Raw genomic sequence first — 19,027 nt, 5'->3', positions numbered from 1 at the left:
CCAACCTCTTTCAGTATTCTGGATGCACACCATGTGAGCTTGGTGACTTTTCTACTTTTAGGCCCATTGGCTTTTTAGTATGACTGAAATTCCTGGGTTGAGGAATGACAGAACAGGTTGACTTCAACAGGGGCTTTGAAATGGAACTCTGGTCACCTGGTTTCTGCTCCATTTATGATATGACCCAGCCAACCAACAGCACCACCACCACCCGCCCCACCCCTTACATTCCCAAGCAATTTGGGAGGGGAATGGAGGAAAGGGGTTTAGAAACATAGGTTAGAAAATTCCGCCCGTTGGGGGGCGGGGGGGGTTGCGCCCCCGATCGGGTCCATGCCACCATTTTATGTGGGCGGGCCAATTAAGGCCCACCCATTGTGACGTACACCTGGAAACGTTGAGCGCTCCCGGTGCAGGCGGGGGGGATTCCCTGAGTGGTTCCCTGTGCTCTTTCGCACATGCGCGTGAAAGAGAGCAGAGATCTCCCTGAGGTACAGAGGTGCCTCAGGGAGATTTGTTTCAGTGTTAAATTTTCAAATAAGGGATTTTTAAACTTTTAAAACATGTCCCCTCATGTGACACTATCACATGAGCTGGGACATGTCAAAGAGTAAATATATAAATTTTTATTAGATTTTAAAACAGTTCATAAAACCTAATCCCGCCCGTGGATGAGGTTTCATGAAAAATGCGAAGGCCGCCTGGGCTCTTCGCCTGCCTGCCAACCTTACAGTTGGACGGGCAGCTCATTAACTTGAGTTAATTAGGTTTTAAATGGCCTTAATAGGCCTTTGACAATTCGGCGGGCACGCAACCGAGTTGGCTGCGTGCCCACCAAACTGAAAATCTAAATGACGCACGGTGACGTCAGGATGCCTGCCTAACGTCACCACGCATCATTTTATGTGTCAGCGAGCGGGGGGGCGGATGGGAAAATGCTGCCCATAGAAACAGAAAATAGGAGTAGGAATAGCTCATTCGGCCCCCCCAGGCCTGCTCTGCCATTCAAAATGATCATGGCTGATCTTCTATCTCAACGTAATTCTCCCATTCTCTCCACATACCCCTTGATGCCTTTAGAGTCTAGAAATCTATCTATTTCCTTTAAAGACCTTGGATTGTTTGCAAATTCCCCTGAAAATCCTGACCAACAACCGCGTTTGGGCCTTCAGGAAGCCATGGCTGCTCGGAGGATCGATACAGAGGTTCCATAATAGGCCTTAGAGAGCCCCAATCATCAAATGGAGGCAAGGTATCAATCAGACATTTTTAAATGTCTTCCTTCTACTTAGGTGTGTACAAAAACAAGCCTTTCCCATTTTGTTTTGATGGACAGTATTATTTCATATTCACCTCACGTTTCCATTTCTTTTTGCTTCCTTTTCACATACTTCATATATTTCTCTTTTTTTCTGTATTGCCCCCCTATATTTATTGTAAGCCTTTTTTAAAATCTAACCTCTCTGTTTATCCAAAGAATCCCAGCTTTTGGCGCACACTCTTTACTCCTAACTGGAAAGAATTTAGATTTTCCTTTATTCATCTTATAATTAAGTACTTCCCACTTTTAGTCTGTTGTTTGATCTATCATTTTTCCAATCAATAAACCTAGGCTAGGTTCCTTTCCAACTCCCTGAATTTCCAGTCCACTACTTTAATCTTGGACTCCATTTTCTTTAATTTGGTTCACTTTAAAAATAAATAAAATTAATTGTTTATTTCCCCAGTTTGGTAGCTTCAGTTCCTTCGCTAATTCTCCTTTAGTGAGTCAGATCCAACGCTGCATGATCCCTGATTTGATATGCAACATTGTGATTAAAGCAGTGCTGAAACCATTCTGCAAATCCTTCCCATTTTGACTACAAACTTCTCCCTTATCCCAGATCATTAAAGTCCTCATTAATATATCTCTACCACTACCATAAACCTCTCTAACTTTTATAGAAATTTCATCCTTAATTATGGTGATGAAGACGGTGACATAGCAATAATGCCGCTGGACTAGTAATCCATAAACCCAGGATAATGTCCTGAGGACATGGGTTCAAATCTCACCAGAGCAGCCTGTGGAATTTAAATTCAATTAATTTAAAAAATCAGGAATTGAAAGCTAGTCTCAGTAATGGTGACCATGGCAACTATCATGGATTGTTGTAAAAACCCATCCGGCTCACTAATGTACTTTAGGGAAAGAAATCTGCCATTCCTACTTGATCTGGCCTCCATGTGACTCCAGTAATGTGCTTGACTCTTAACTGTCCTCTGAACTGGCTTAGCAAGTCACTCAGTTCAAGGGCAATTAGGGATGGGCAACAAATGCTGGCCTTGCCAATGACACTCACATCCCATGAAAGAATAAACAAAACCTTCCCACTATTTGATGGGCTAAAATGTCCCAACATAGTATCAATTTCCTTATTCCTTAACTCAATCAAAACAAACTCTGAACACATTCAGTAAGACTTTACCTCCCTGTAGTTGTAAGCGTAATGACACCTCTCCTCTAATTTCTCCTTCTCTGTTCATAGCCAGTGGGCAAAAAATCCAGCCCAAAATGTTAAACAAGATTGATTTGGATGAAGAGTGCAATTTGTAGCAGGCTGTGAGTCAGTGGGATCAATAACCCAGTGATAGGGAAACGAATACAGTGTAAGAGATAGGATTAAAATGAACAGAAGATCTAAGGGATTTACTGAATTATGAAGCTTGTCAGAGACTTGGGATTGATGAGTTTCTCAATATCATTAACGACAGGAAAAGGGGCTCAGACATAATGCTGGTCTTATTAGTAGAGAAGGTGAACCACATCAATTGATCATTGTGAACATTGAAATCACTAAGAATGGTGATTTCAGTTGTGGGAAAGAGCTGATAGATTCGTTTTTGTCTGACAGGAATAGAAGATTGTTTAAGTTATGAGACAGAGATAGAAAATTAATTAAGTGAAATGAGGAAAGGGATCAAATTCAAATGATTCAAGAAGGCATTTTTACATTGCTGGCATACAGCTGACAGAAAATACAGTTTCCCCACTATCAATCATGTTTGGAAATACAAATGGCACAACCTGCTTTACTTTGGAAGTAGCTTTTATAGACTTTTTCCAAGTTTTTTAAATTACCACTGGATTCACAAATTTGACTTTTGGACCAGTCTGGGTGCAAAGCCAGTTTATTTTGCCTGTGATCAAGATGTCAACAGCAAAATTGCCCAATGAAAATGCTGAATTGAAACAAAGGCCTGTAATGACATCATTACAATATACCCATGCACAGAAACTGAGTTTTCATACCGCCGTTCATTGTCTATGGTCAGTGATCAAATAAATGTAAGAGGGTATAGGGAAGTCAGTTTGGTACCTGTCTTCCAAAACCAGAACAACGATGTAAAATCACCTTAGCGTGAGCAACATAATATCAGAACAAACATCATCATGTGCACGTGCTTTACATCATGAAGCTAAAAGAGGAAGGGTCAGAGTGAGATAAAACTTGGGCTTTGGTTAGCAAGGAATAAGAAATAAGGTTGGGATGGCTGGAGATGAAAATAAGAATGAAAAACAAATTTGCATTTATATAGCACCTTTCACATCCTCTGAACATCCTAAAACATTTCACATCTCATTAATTACTTTGAGGTAGTGTTTTTGCTGTTTTATAGGGAATGCAGTCACCAGCTGGCACACAGGAACATCGTACAAATAGCAAATTAGATAGATAACCAACTAACCTACTTTTGTGGTGTTGATTGAAGGATAAATGTTGGCCAGGGCACCAGTAGAGCTCCCCTCTTCAAATGGTGCTGTGGGATCATTTGCCTCCATCTGGACAGGCAGATGGGCTACAATTTAATATTTTATCTGGAAAACGGTGCCGACAACAGTGCAGCACTCCCTCAGTACAGCACTGAAGTGTTAGTCTAGAAGTCTGCTGAAGTCTCCAGACCCATAATTTTATGACTCAGGGACAAGAGAGAGCCAAGATAGACAGAATGGAGGCCTTGAACATTGCAGAAGTCCTGATTAAAGCAAAAAGAGGTAGCATGAGATGCAGCAGTTAGATTTTATTTATAAATCAGAGGCTACAGTGGGCAATGAACTTTTGAAGTATGTTTGTATATTGGTTAGGATATTGATAGAGAGAAGGGAAAGAGACTGCCATTTTCCCTAAACACCCCAGCTAATCTAACATCATTTTAGAATATATTTTTGATGTGTGATGAGTGAGTGAAAAATAGGCGCGTAAAAATGACAGGAAAACTGCTAAAAGTGATTACATTTCTCATTCCACACCAGTCTTTTTATTATTGAGAAAACAAAGTGGGGAACCAGGACCCACAGTACAAAGTATCACCAAGGCAAAAAAACACTGAAATAAATCAAGTACAACTAGTCGATGGACATTGTGCTTGGGTTGTAGGTGGAAGGAGAGACAAAAGGCGGGAAATCCCACAGTTTTGATGCCCTGGGAATGATGAATTGGAGTAGGAAATGGTATGTCATGATCAGTCATTAGTGACTCCACAAAAGAAGGACTTTTAATCTGATTTGATTGTAAAACATGTCTATGCTGAGCCTCAGTTGCAGGTTGTATTACTGCCCTCTGCAGGGAGTGAGTGTCTGAACAACTAGTTCAGCTGCCAGTGCGTATTATTGAGGGTTACGGGCCTTTCAAGTCCTTGTTTATTTTTACAGCATGTATTCTTTAAAACAATCTTTTGTTTACATCATTTCTTCTTTGACTTAGTGTCCCTGTATATTTTCCTGATTAGCTGCAGCGCTTGCTTGCCCACATGTATGAGTTATTTTTCTGTTAATGAGATGAGTAAGTTTATTCATCAGTGTATTGCTAATTAGTAAGAGGCTGTCTTCCTCCATGCTGACATCCTGTTTATTATAACAGCTGGGCAAATTGGAACATTTTCTGCACAGATTGTTGTACAGTTCCAATATGTTTATAGGTGACAGACTCTTTGGTAACAGATGGTAAATTTAAGGCTTGTTGGCAATCAGCAGGTTTTTGCTAATGACTTAATTACATATGCAAATTATCTCATCAGTATGTGCATTGTTATCTTTTTTTTTTAAAAAAAACTTTACCTAAATTAATTACAGTAATCAAGCAGTGGAACAAACACTAGATTGCTGGTGGCTGGAGGATTGAACGTCTTGCCAACTTTGGGAACAAGCTGATGGATTACATAAATAAACCTGTTCAGCAGTTAATCATTCTCAGAGATGCAGAATCTCACTCCTGGACATGTGTAGCAGTTCAGAAGGTTAATAACCTCACCTCCATGCCAGCCCTGTGATCACTAGCTATTGTGTTCGCTTTATTTATTGTAATCTTCAAAATACTAACTATTGCAGAAATGAGAATCCATTTTACTGAAAGAGAGAAACTATTTGTAATAAAGGGTGAGTTTGTGTTTCACTGATTTTTCTTTGGCCTGTTGAACGCCATGTTTGTGAATGGATTTTTTTCCTATTGACAACATGTAAACTGGTTTCTCGAAGAGTTTTGCAATAGTTTATTACCATTTAGTTATTCCACATTATGCCTGTGTACTGTACCATGCATGGCATGATCCCACATTAATGAATTACCAGTTTCAGCTGTGGGATCAAGGAGTTGGAGAATGGAGAAAGCTAGGCATTTGCTCACAAGGAAGGATGGTGAACTGAAGAATGGATCACACAATGCATTCCTCCAAAAATCCTAGCTCTTATATGCTGATTGGCACAGATAAAGTGGGTTCTTAGAAACTTTTCTGGAGAACACATTAGGACAGGAGGGGAAAAGATATGAACATTTTTTAATACATGGGAATTATATGAACACTATTGATATTACAGTCACGTCATTGTAGATCAAGTTTTTTCTGCTATTCAAAGACTAAAATATAGAGTTTTACAGCACAAAGACCATTCAGCCCATCATACCTGTTCTATCTACTTAATATCATTCCCAAATACCTTTTCAATTATTGGCTTTTTATAATATTGATGCACTTCCCTTTTCAAAACATTACAAAATGTTCCTAACCTCTTTTATTCTCTTGATGATAAATTTATGCCCCCCTAGTTCCTGGCCCATTCTCCCCTTGGTTCCCACTGCATTTTTAAGATTTTTCTTTCTTTTTCTTCTATCCTCACTTGGAGATGCTGAAATTTTTCAGCATAGAAACAATGACCACGTTATTTACTAGGAGGCATGAAAGGAACTTAATGTTGCCATTTGCACATTCCTTAGATAATATCACCACCATCAACACTCCTTTGTCCTTTTGTCCATGATATGGACAATCTTTGGCAATCTCGTCTTTGCCTCCACCTATCACTGGCCCTCTATCCAGCTCTACCTGTCCCACCCCCTCAACCAGCTTATATTTCAACTCATTTCTATATTTCCTTAGTTCTGATGAAGTCATACAGACTCGAAACATTAACTGTATTCCTCTCCGCAGATGCTGTCAGACCTGCTGAGTTTTTCCAGCAGTTTTTCCAGCTGTTTTTGTTTCAGATTTCCAGCATCCGCATTTGCTTTTATGAAAGGAGCAGGGTTTGTTGAAAATGTGGAAAAACCCAACAAGGCTGGGGAGGTCCTCATTATAATTTCTTGAATTAATTTCCCATCTGGCAGACAGCCAAATTGTCAGCCTGGTTGGAGGCTGGCCGGGGAAATCAGTTGGGGCTGAGGGACACAGCAAGGGACCGACCCAAAGGGAGATGGGAACGTTAGTTATCATGGCAAGTGAGTGGGGAGGGAGGGCGGACATCATCGCTGAGGGAGGGAAGGACAGAACTGGACATTAGACCGGAGATGGGCAGGTCAGCAATCGGGGGAGAGAGAGAGCACAATCAACAGAGGGGGTGCCAAAGGCTTTCTTGAGGAACCATGGAGAGCACTCCTGCAGCTCTTTGCCCACGAGCAGTGCTGGAAAAGACACTTATTTTGTTGAGCTGACAGCTTCTACCTCTCTTTCACTACTGGGTTTCCCAGCCTCTAGGAAATATGCGCAGTAGTTGTGAGCTTCCAATTGGGTTCCAAATTGCATTGTGGATGCCCAATTTAAATACATTAATGAAGTGTCCTGCCTCGCCGCAGTTGGTCACTCATGCCACAAAGCTTGCCAATGTAAAAACAGCAATGCATGCAGCAGGTCAGGGTCACATTTCATACCTTTGACATTTTAACCCCTGACCATCTCCCACTTGTCGTGGAGGAGTTAATAGCGAAGCCAATGGCTGGGATTTTTCAGCCCCTCATGCTGGTGGGGTCTTCCGGTCCCGCTGATGTGAACGGAGATTTCAACTGCGGGGAAACCGGCCGCGGGGGGGTGGGGGTGCTGGAAAATTCAGGCCAATGTGTCTGTTTAAAAATGCTTTAAAAAGGTAGAAAACAATACGGCTTAATTTCATCTGCATTTAACTTTGGCATTTGAAATTACTGATTTCTCGGTGTGCAATGAATTTGTCTAAACTATTGTGAATGAGTTTTGTAAAAAAAGTATATCTTTGGTTACATTGGTTACAGTGTTCGAAGGTGCTTCAAAAATATAGGGAAAAAAAATCAAAGGAAGTGAAGTAAATAATACACAACTTTGATAATGATGGCAACTGAGTCACCAGTACCACCTTCTCGAGGGCAATCACGGATGGACAACAAATGCTGACCTTGCTTGAGACGCACTCATCCCATGAAAGAATAAAACAATCTAGGTGGGCAGGAGCTGGAACAGGTTGCAAAATAAAACAGGACAAAAAAAAAAGCAGTAAAGATTATGATGAAGTCCTGTTATTTGCAATCTGATGGGCAGAAATTCTCGCTCGGCGGGTGGGCATGCGTCCGTCCCGCTCGAATATGAAATGATGCGCGTTGGCGTCGGCCAAGTGTGCAGATGTCAACGCGCAGTCACGCAATAGTTCGGTCGGTGGGCACACGCCAGAGCAGGCAGCACACCAGCCGACAATTAGAAGTCCTGTTAAAGTCATTAAGTAATCAATTAACTTAAATTTTTCACTGCCCATCTAACCTAATAGTTGGCGGGCAGGCGAAAAAGCCGAGGAGCCTTTGCATTTTTTTGGAAACCTCATCCATGGGCGGGATGAGGTTTCCAAAAGCAAATAAAGGTAAAATAAAAGTTTCAAAGTTGATTTAAAAAAAGGTCCCTGCTCATGTGACAGAGTCCTGTTATTTGCAATCCTATGGGCAGAAATTCTCACAGAGTCACATGAGGAGACATGTTTCATTACATTTTTGTTTTTAAAATTTATTTTTCACCTCTCTTCATGTCCCTGAGGCAGCTCTGTGCAGCTCACCCCGCTCATACTCCACACCCCGCTCATACTCCACACCCCCCACCCCGCCTGCACAGGCTGAGCGCTGCCGCTCGCGTTTCACGCTGGGTGGGCCTTAATTGGCCCGCCAGGGTGAAATCACCTTCTGACCTCGATCGCGGGTGGCAGTCGGCTTTCCAACCACCCCCGCCCACCCTTACCAAGCCTGCCTGCCATGTATGAAATTCTGCCCCATTAGTTGCCTTGTTTCCTATTTAGCCCAAAATAATTCTTCTATGAATTTGAGACGACATTGAATATTTAAGGTATGTCCTGTACACAAAAAGCAGGACAAATCCAACCCGGCCAATTACCACCCCATCAGTCTACTCTCGATCATCAGTAAAGTAATGCAAGGGGTCACCAACAGTGCTATCAAGTGGTACTTGCTTAGCAGTAACCTGCTCACTGATGCCCAGTTTGGGTTCTGCCAGGGCCACTCAGCTCCTGACCTCATTACAACCTTGGTTCAAACATGGACAAAAGAGCTGAACTCCAGAGGTGAGGGGAGAGTGACTGCCCTTGACATCAAGGCAGCATTTGACTGAGTGTGGCATCAAGGAGCCCTAGCAAAACTGGAGTCAGTGGTAATCAGGGGGAAAACTCTCTGCTGGTTGGAGTCATACCTTGCACAAAGGAAGATGGTTGTGGTTGTTGGAGGTCAGTCATCTCAGCTCCAGGACATCACTGCAGGAGTTCCTCAGGGTAGTGTCCTAGGCCCAACCATCTTCAGCTGCTTCATCAATGACCTTCCTTCCATCATAAGGTCAGAAGTGGGGATGTTCACTGATGATTGTACAATGTTCAGCACCATTCGCGACCCCTCAGATACTGAAGCAGTCCATGCACAAATGCAGCAAGACCTGGACAATATCCAAGCTTGGGCTGACAAGTGGCAAATAACATTCATGCCACACAAGTGTCAGGCATAGACCATTTCCAACAAGAGAGAATCCAACCATTGCCCCTTGATGTTCAATGGCATTACCATCATTGAATCCCCCACTATCAACATCCTGGGGGTTACCAGAAACTGAACTGGACTAGCTATACAAATACTGTGGGTACAAGTGCAGGTTAGAGGCTAGGAATTGTGCGACGAGTAACTCACCTCCTGGCTCTTCAAAGCCTGTTCACCATCTAGAAGGCATATGTCAGGAGTGTGATGGAATACTCCCCACTTGCCTGGATGAGTGCAGCTCCCACAACACTGAAGAAGCTGGACATTGTCCAGTACAAAGCTGTCCGCTTGTTTGGCACCACATTCACAAACATTCACTCCCTCCACCACCGACGCACAGTAGCAGCAGTGTGTACCATCTACAAGATGCACTGCAGGAATTCACCAGGGCTCCTTAGACAGCACCTTCCAAATCCACGACCACTACCATCTAGAAGGACAAGGGCAGCAGATAGATGGGAACGCCACCACCTGGAAGTTCCCCTCCAAGTCACTCACCATCCTGACTTGGAAATATATCTCTGTTCCTTCACTGTCGCTGGGTCAAAATCCTGGAACTCCCTCCCTAAAACCACTGTGGGTGTACCTACACTACATGGACTGCAGCGGTTCAAGAAGGCAGCTCACCACCACCTTCTCAAGGGCAACTAGGGATGGGCAATAAATGCTGGCCCAGCCAGTGAAACCCACATCCCGTGAATGAATAAGTAAAAAAAAAAGTTGAATTTTTTTGTCAAGGTTTTTCTCATTTTCACAGACAAGAATATAACTGAATGGATGTTCTCTTTTTCTGGAGACAGATCTTTCTCTGGAATTTATTCTTGATTTTTTAAGTAAGTGTGGCAGTGTGTTTAAGTGAACAAGGGAAATATCCAGAGTGATATCAATGGCAGATTTCAAAACTCCAGCCAAATAGCATTCCTAGTGGAAAGCGGTTATTACATGTGGATAGCAAATCTACAAAGAGTCAATGACAATGTGTCTTCTGAATTTGAAAAGATCACAACTGGCTTCACAAGACTACACTTACATATCAATAATTTGAAAATATCTACCACAGCTCCAATTCAAATACATAAGAACATGAACCAGCGCAGACACGATAGGTTGAATAGCCTTTTCTGTGCCATAACTTTTCTATGGTTCATGGTAAGCGAGTAAAGAAACAGAACGCTGTTAAGTAAAGAAATATTACTCTGACAACATATAAAGCAGAGTGTTGTAATACTGAGAACTTACACAGTAAAAAAGTCACATTTATTACGTGCAATCAAATTAGAAGTTTGTTCAAATAGACTTGAAACAATTCTATGTGGAAATGCAATTGAAATTTCACCTCTTTTTGTACTCCCTCTCAGAAATTAACTGAAAAATCGTCATTTTTGGGACCAAAGCCATCATGTTTCAAAAGTTTCCACCTAACTGCACTTCATATAATATTGTAGTTCCACAATTCTCATTTTTCAACATTTCTGAAGAAAGCATAAATGCATCAAATTGTGTGTTATCTTTTGCATTCTTTGCTTGTGAAAATTGTAATCAAATTGCAGTGATCAGGATTTTGCATAGATGTATTTTCACGTGTATGAGAAGCACGCAAGGCCATTGAGGTCCAAGGCTCTGCTAAGGCCTGCTCAGATTTCATCTTGTGCTACTCTGTAGGAAGTCTTGAGATTAACACGTGGAGAAAGAGGATACAACAGTGGGTACTGATGATTTACTGAAGATAATCCATTAATTGATAGTAGACCTAGTAAATTGCAAATGGCATGTGTCATATATTTGAACAATGTTTGTTCTTTATGATCTCAATAATCTTTTTCTTGCATTATAGTGTCACAATATACTAAAACAGCACAAATACACCATCTAGTGGTCACTAACTGTACAGTACTTTTGCTTCTTGCAGTATAACATCAAACTTTGCTTCGACCTCTGAGGCAATAGGTTAAAGATGAGTTAGAAATAATAGTTTAAAATTTTAAAGATTAGGACCTGCTGTGTTTGATTAACATTTGACAGAATAGCAATAATTAATTTCACACATTCTGTATAGTCTTCCTGAATCGCAAGTAGAATAGTTGTTTGACAGCTTTGTTGGTTAAATAAAAGATAAAGTTTGTCTTGACTAATCAATCAAATCCAAAATTGTATTACATGTTTACTAGATGCATCCACATTCCAGTTTGCATCACAGTCTTAGGTATTCAAACAAAATCTCTGCAGTGTTTTACCACATGACTGTTTGTTCCTGTTATAGGATGTTATGGTGGTGGGTGAACCGACACTGATGGGTGGAGAGTTCGGAGATGAGGATGAGCGACTGATCACTCGATTAGAGAATACGCAGTACGATGCAGCAAATGGCATTGATGACGAGGAAGATTTCAATAACTCTCCTGCACTGGGAAGTAACAGCCCCTGGAACAGCAAAGCCCAGTCTAGTCAGGAGAGTAAATCAGAAAATCCCACACCACAAGCCTCTCAATAAACAGAAACATATCACTTTTATTATAAAATTTTGTGCTTCCCCTCCCCCTCCACCTCCCCCACCCCCCCCCAAACTTCTTTCTCCAGGCTGCACCTGAAAGTTTCTTGTTTGAAAATGTCTGCATTCAGCAGTATTAAAATATTAAGACCTCTCTACTTTGATTTAGTGAGTTCATATTTAAAGCTTTAAAAACCCAGCTGGTATTATAAGCCAGGCAACCCATTATATTTTGTGGGCATCTTAATGTGACATGTTTGTAGTTTCTTTGAATTGTTCCTAAGTTTGAACAGTTGCTATCATGGAAATCTGGTAGTGATTATCATTTCTATTCAGGTTTTGCAAGAATCTTTGCTGGTCCAACTTTTGCTTGTGTATTTATGTAAGCTTTTTGTAAGGGGACTAACAGATAATTTAGAGCAGAAACTATTTCATTCACATAAATGTTCAGCACAGTATGTGAAAGTTAGAAATAAGTCCTTGTGTCATTATACAGATGTATTTTATGTATGCTTTGCCATTAATTAAGTGTGCCAATAAACAGTGGTAACATGAATGCACATGTCTGATAGTTAATCTTTCCACTAAATCTGGTAGAGAATTTATGCAGAAACAATTATATTGGTAGGTGTTGCAGAAGATATAACACAGCGGCTACCTGAACATCCCGTATCTGAACTTTCAAACTAACTCTTGATGCTGAAGCCAAAAAAAAGCAGCACAATGAATTGGATATTGTTATCGTAAGGGAATGTAAATGGTTAATATTTTGAATGTAACATTCACAGGCTTGGTAGTCCAACATATCTACTGAAAATGCCGCTTAGATATCTGCAGTGAAATTCCAGCTGTGTTATTTTAGAAACTGGAAACACTTGTAATTAAATAATATGCACATTCAGTATGGTGCAAATCCATGTGCAATTTTCTTATATTGATGGCAAAATCAAATACCAAAACAGTAAACATTTTGTGGAAGACAATCTTTCTAAGCTGTTAAAGAAAACAGGATCAAATTGAGTAATATAATTCTATTACATCTTGTTTTAAATTGAGAAACTTAATTGAAGGCCCAGGGCTCATAGGACAGTGGAAGATGAGAACCAAGGCAAATCAACAAGTGGGGTGACACCAAGCTTAGGTTTAAAAGCCTGTATGTTGTAGGAATCCCAGGAGGGGGGGATGATAGAATGCAATGAGTCTTCATTTCAACATAGTTAAGGAAGACACATGGACAAAGAAAGGCATCTCAAGTGACATACTTGTTTTGTATCCTTGTCAGTGCTGTTTCACAGTTTGTAAGGTTATTACTGTTGGAATCTAGTCAGATGCTTGTGTCAAATAGAAACTCAGTCAGGTTACTTCAATAGCACTTCCCTCCTGTGCAATTTCTATCTGAGAAGAACAAGAGCACTATTGTAGGAACACCATCAGCCTCCAAATCACACACCATCCTGACTTAAGACATATCTGTGTTGCCTCTATAATTGCTGGGTTAATACACTGGAATTTCCTACCAAGCATCATCATCAGAAGGACTGCAGCAGTTTAAGGGGAAGGCCCATCACCACCTTTCTAGCGCAACTTGGCATTGACAGTAAATGTGACCTTGTCAGTATCTCACTGTGATTCTGTGTCCCACATCCTGACAACATTTTTTTTTAAAGTTAGCTTTTAAAAGCATTCCATTTCTTTCATTAATATTTTATATTAGTTACTTAAGTTTATCCTTCAGTTTTCTAAAATTTATATTGCTGTTCTTCCACCAAGTGGCAGGGTTCCTGAATCTGCAGGGTCTTAATGATGGAAGCCTTGTAGCCATCAAGCCGTCTGTGGCATAAAATGAATCACAAAGAATTCCATTCCATCGACGTTCAGCTGGTATACAAATAGTCACTTGGTAGTACAGAACATTGCTGAAAGAAACTGGAAAGGCCATACATCCCAACAACTGGTGGATTGTATCAAATGACAAGTCCCTTTGGCTGTTCACAATTGGCAGAGTACTGACAGTACTCAACCTGCCCATGCTTGCAAAACTCAGAACATAATGTCTAACGTTAGATGTGATTCTGCGATTGGACAGCACCTGCTAAACAATTCCAAGTGTGCTAAGAATTACACTAACAACCAATTGAAGACTATCAGTCGGGTTCGCAATGTGGCTCACTTACACTGTCTAGAAGCTACATATATTCTTATGCAGGGACCTGTCCTCTACAAAAGGAACATGTCGAGGCCTTTTTTAATTAAACAAAAATATGGGGAACAATAGTTCCCTGATGCATTCTCCATGGCAACATCTCAACCAATCACAGTCAACTTACCAACCAATCAGCACACTCCTTTCATGCAGTATAAATTGTTGTTCCCTTTGAAATTTGGTGTTCTTGCATCTGTCCTGATGAATGCAAGATGAAAAGTATACTCAGGTTCAGCTGGTCTTGAAGCACGAGGACAGAATAATGCAGATGATTGCAAGAAAACTTGCCAGCAGCCACAATGTTTTCATCTTGTGACAGTTCATAGTATCACCGCTATTTAAGGCTGGATGGAGGGTTGCTGGGAACAATACCTCCATTTGCTGTATTGACTATTAATACCGGTGAGGAACCCTCACACTGAGACAAAGATGAAGTACAATGAGGCCCATGCTGCCATTTGGATTCTGGTGGAACACGTGACCAGCATTTTGAATCAGCTCTTTCAATAACTGCACTGACTGGTTGGGAGTCCTGTTCTACTGTCCTGAAAAAGTGAAGTTCTGCCAACTCTAGCATGATGCCGCCACCAAACACATCTTCCCCTCACTCCACCCGCCCCCCCTGTCAGCATTCCAGGACACCCTGGTCCACTCCTCCAGCACCCCCAACTCCTCATCCCCTTTCCATTCAATCGCAGAAGATACAACACCTGCCCCTTTACCTCCTCCCTCCTCACCGTCCAAGTGCCCAACACTCCTTTCAGGTGAAACAGTACTTCATTTGCATCTCCTTCAATCTGGTCTACTGCATTCGCTGCTCCCAATGCGGTCTCCTCTACATTGGAGAGACCAAATGCAGACTGGGTGACCGCTTTGTTCGAGTGAAGCCCAACCCAAACTGGAGGAACAGCACCTCATCTTCCAATTAGGCACTTTATAGCCTTCTGGACTTAACATTGAGTTCAACAACTTCCGACCATGAACTCTCTCCACTATCTTCACCCTTTTTAATCCCCCTTTTAAAAATTTATTTTCGTTTTTTATCCACTAATTTTGATTTATAATCATTGTTTTATCCCCTTTTTATCGATTTTTGTTCTCCCTCTTTCCATCATTTTTCCCCAACCACTGACCCCACCCCCAAAAGGGCCATCTGTTACTTGTCCCATGTTCTTTCACAGAGTGCTTATCTTTGTTCTGCTATTAACACATTCTGCTTTTTTACCTTTATGCCACTATTAGCACCTCCTTTAGCCCTTACCACTACCATTAACACTCCCTTTGTCTTTTTGTCCATGACATCTTTGTCAATCTCTCCTTTGCCTTCACCTATCGCTGGTCTTCTATCCAGCTTCACCAGCTCCACTCCCTAAAACAGTATAAATTTCATTACATTTCTACTTCTCTTTAGCTCTGAAGAAGGGTCATACAGACCCGAAACATTAATTCTGTTTCTCTCTCCATGGATGCTGTCAAACCTGCTGAGTTTTTCCAGTATGTTCTGTTTTTATTTCAGATTTCCAGCATCAGCAGTATTTTGCTTTCATCAGATGGATGACGGCTGTATATCCAAAGACCTAGGGAAAAATGTTCCCCCCGTTGGGGGGGCTTGTGTGGGGGCGGGCGGGAGTGGGTGTGAACACAATCGGCACCCCTGATCGGGGCCGCGCTGCCATTTTACGTGGGCGGGCCAATTAAGGCCCGCCCAGCGTGATGTTCGCCCAGAAGCACTGAGCGCTCCCTGTGTGGGCGGGGGGATTCCCTGAGACAGGGCTGGCATGCGCGCGAAAGAGCACAGAAATATCCCTGAGGCACCGAGGTGCCTCAGGGAGATCAGTTTGACATTTAAGAACTGAAATAAAGTAATTAAAAACTTTTAAAACATGTCCCCTCTGTCACATGAGCTGGGACATGTCAAAGAATTATTTTTAAAATTTTTATTGGATTTTAAAACACTTCATGAAACATCATCCCGCCCGTGAATGAGGTTTCATGAAAAATGCGAAGGCCGCCTGGGCTCTTCGCCTGCCCGACAACCTTAAGGTTGGATGGGCAGCTCATTTAATTGCTTAAATTAGTTTTTAACAGGCCATAATAGGCCTTTGACAGTTCAGCGGGCGCGCAGCCGACTTGGCTGCACGCCCGCTGCACCGGAACCACGCGTCATTTTACGCGCTGGCGGGCGGGCCCCGCCTCTGCTCACCGACCGGAGAATTCAGCCCCTAATGTATGGTGAAGTGGCCACTGGGTCACAACCTCCTGGGGACCCATACCTGCACTACAAGGATACCCTGCAAACAAGATATGAAAACGGCAGACATTGACACTAACAACTGGGAGCCAGTCGCTGGCGTCCGTGACTTCTGGAGGCTGGCTGAAGGGTCATTGGAAGAGGGGAGCAGAAACAAAATGCTCAGCTGGTCAAGAAGAGGGCCCAGAGATAACAGATGTCAGCGAATCGTGCACCTTCTCAGCCAACAGACTTCCTCTACAGCAAGTGTGGAAGTCACTGCCATGCCAAAGTGGGGCTCCTGAGCCACAACAGGCGATATTTAACAGAGTTGACCACCATGGTGCAAACCATTATCTCACAAGATGGAAGGCCGCCACCATAAGAGGAAGAAAGAACTGGGTTAGGCTTAAAGGAAAACACCAAATTGATGCCTCAAGACTGATTGGGTTTCATTTAAAAATACTGCTTAAGCCTCCACATGAACTGTCCTATGGTCCTCTTGATCTTCCATTTGTGCATACAAACTGGCTAGCCCTCTGCCCTTCCACCTTCACAACCACCCATGGGGCTGAATTTTCCCCCCATTGGGGGTGAAGTTGAAGGGCGGGAGCACACAGGGGGTGCGGCGCCATTTTACGTGGGCAGGCCAATTAAGGCCCACCCAGCGTGACGTCCGCACAGAAACGCTATGTGCTTCCTGTGCGGGGGGGTGGGGGGAATCCTAAAGTCAAGAGTGCGCTCTTTCATGCATGCACACGAAAGAGCGCACTCATCTCCCTGAGGCTAAGTGCAGCCTCAGGGAGATCGGCTCAAAATGTAAAAAACCTAAAAATAGAAAAGTAAAATTTCCCTAACATGTCCCCTCATGTGACAATGTCACATGAGTTGGGACATGTCCATAATTTTCACAAAAACTTTATTAAAATTTTTAAAAACCTACATGAAACCTCGTCCTGTCCGTGGATGAGGTTTCATGTTTTTCTAGTTGCTGCCGGGGCTCCTGGCCTGTCCGCCAACCTTAAGATTGGACGGGCAGGTCCTTTAATTACTTAATTGACTCTGTCAATGGCCTCAATTGGCCATTGACAGGTCGGTGGGCGCGCAGCTGATTTCGCTGCGTCCCTGCCTACCTGAAACTTTAAGTGGGGCGCGGTGACGTCGGGAGGTACCCCAACGTCACCGTGCGTAATTTTATGCGTCGGTGAGTGGGCCCCACCCCCGCTCACTGACACGTAAAATCCTGCTCATGGAATTTGGCTGCCAATATTAACACCATATGTACCTTCTGAAAAAGTCATTCATAAACATTGCACAGAAGGGGCCTTAACTTTATTACTTTATTCTACCTTTATTCATGTATCGATGTTTGCTACTCTCACCACATTGTAGTGTGCATGCCATACTTCTTCATCTCCTGCGCCTCCTTCATTTGTAGGAGCAACTGCAGTGGTAGCCTGATCCTTAATGAGACAGTTGACCTATTCCTGCAAGGTCATGAGATGCCCCTGCCACACCTTGCTGCCTGTTGTCCCTTCCTGTAATTTACTCGTTTCTTCTCAATCCTCTGAAAGGGTTAGATCTGCCATCACCCTGACAATTCAAGTCCTCACCCTGCTCTACCCTGCTGCTAGCTGGCCCTTCCAACTCTTCTGGGTACAAATGTCATCCCACTGCACATTGTGAGACTACGCAACACACAGCAAATGCAGGTGTTTTTTGACACTTCTTCAGGGCTGTGGAGCAGGACCCCAACTATTGATATTGATAGGGATGATTTAACATTTCGAACACAAGTTCCATCAGAATTCAAATGGAAGCATGGGCCTCATTCTACTTTCTCTTTGTTTCAGTGTGAATGTTCCTCACTGGTGTTAATAGTCAGTAAATCAAATGGTAGTATTGTTCTCAGCAACTCCTCATCTAGCCTTAAATACTGAACTGTCAGAAAATGAAAACAGTATGGCTGATGCCTAGTTTCCTTGCAATTATCTGCATAATCCTGTTCTGGTTCTTCAAGGCCAGCCAAAACATAAGCACAATTTTAAAATAGACCAAAATAACCAGCCAACTACAACTAATATCAATAACATAAAACTATTCAGAAGAGTAAATGTACCACAATAGCTTAATAAACAGCCACTATAGATTTAAAAGAAAATGACAAACGTGTTTGACTTCTTTGAGAATGTCACTAATATACATTAGAAAGTGAAACTTATTGCTAGTTTATTAGAACTTTGATAAAAATTTTGACAAAGCTGCATGTGAAAGGCTTCTAATTAAAACTAAGTGCATCCAGGGGAGAGAATGGAACTGGATAAGTTGTTGGTCAAAATAAAGTAATGTGAGAAGTATAATATCAGGTTGGAGGAGGGATTGAATGGAAGCACAGGTCAGTGCTTCTATAGAAATAAGCTGGGATCTGAAAGCAAAAATTTGCTTGTCAAACATACTAACAATGTTAAACTGGGAAGAGTAGTATAAACACAGCAGTAGATTTTAAAAATGACTTAAGTTGAATGGACAAAGATGAATTAAATTTAGCACCTAGAAATGTAAATTGCATTGATAGAAAAATATGCATCATAGGTATGGAATAAATGGAAGATTTTTGAAGTATTTATTTGAAATGGTTTGTACTTCATACTCAGGTATTTTCGTGTTTTCTAAATCTGGAGTTAAGATCTACCTAATTCTGAACTGAAGTCACTGTGTTGAGATTGCATCAGTAGTTAAGGATTCAAGAATGTGGGACAATAATAAACAGCTGGGGCTCCAGATCATGAACTCCCTCCTCCATCCCC

General features: G+C 42.0%; 1 protein-coding gene across 16 annotated transcripts in view; it reads left to right on the top strand.

Annotated features, from left to right (window-relative positions):
• Positions 1 to 12,343, top strand: part of LOC144682644 (LIM domain-binding protein 2) — a 607,375-nt gene extending 595,032 nt beyond the window's left edge. For all 16 annotated transcript variants that reach the window (XM_078545304.1, XM_078545294.1, XM_078545256.1 and 13 more), the window contains one exon: positions 11,560 to 12,343. In XM_078545304.1, coding sequence (XP_078401430.1) covers positions 11,560 to 11,790 — 231 coding nt within the window. In that variant the 3' untranslated portion in view covers positions 11,791 to 12,343. The remainder of the gene's footprint in view (positions 1 to 11,559) is intronic.
• Positions 12,344 to 19,027: the final 6,684 nt, after the last annotated feature.

This window comes from Cetorhinus maximus, chromosome 1, assembly GCF_964194155.1.
Source record: "Cetorhinus maximus chromosome 1, sCetMax3.hap1.1, whole genome shotgun sequence".
In the NCBI taxonomy this organism is placed as follows: Eukaryota; Metazoa; Chordata; class Chondrichthyes; order Lamniformes; family Cetorhinidae; genus Cetorhinus; species Cetorhinus maximus.
Note: the sequence above shows the minus strand (reverse complement) of the source record. Positions and strands in the feature narration are given on the sequence as shown.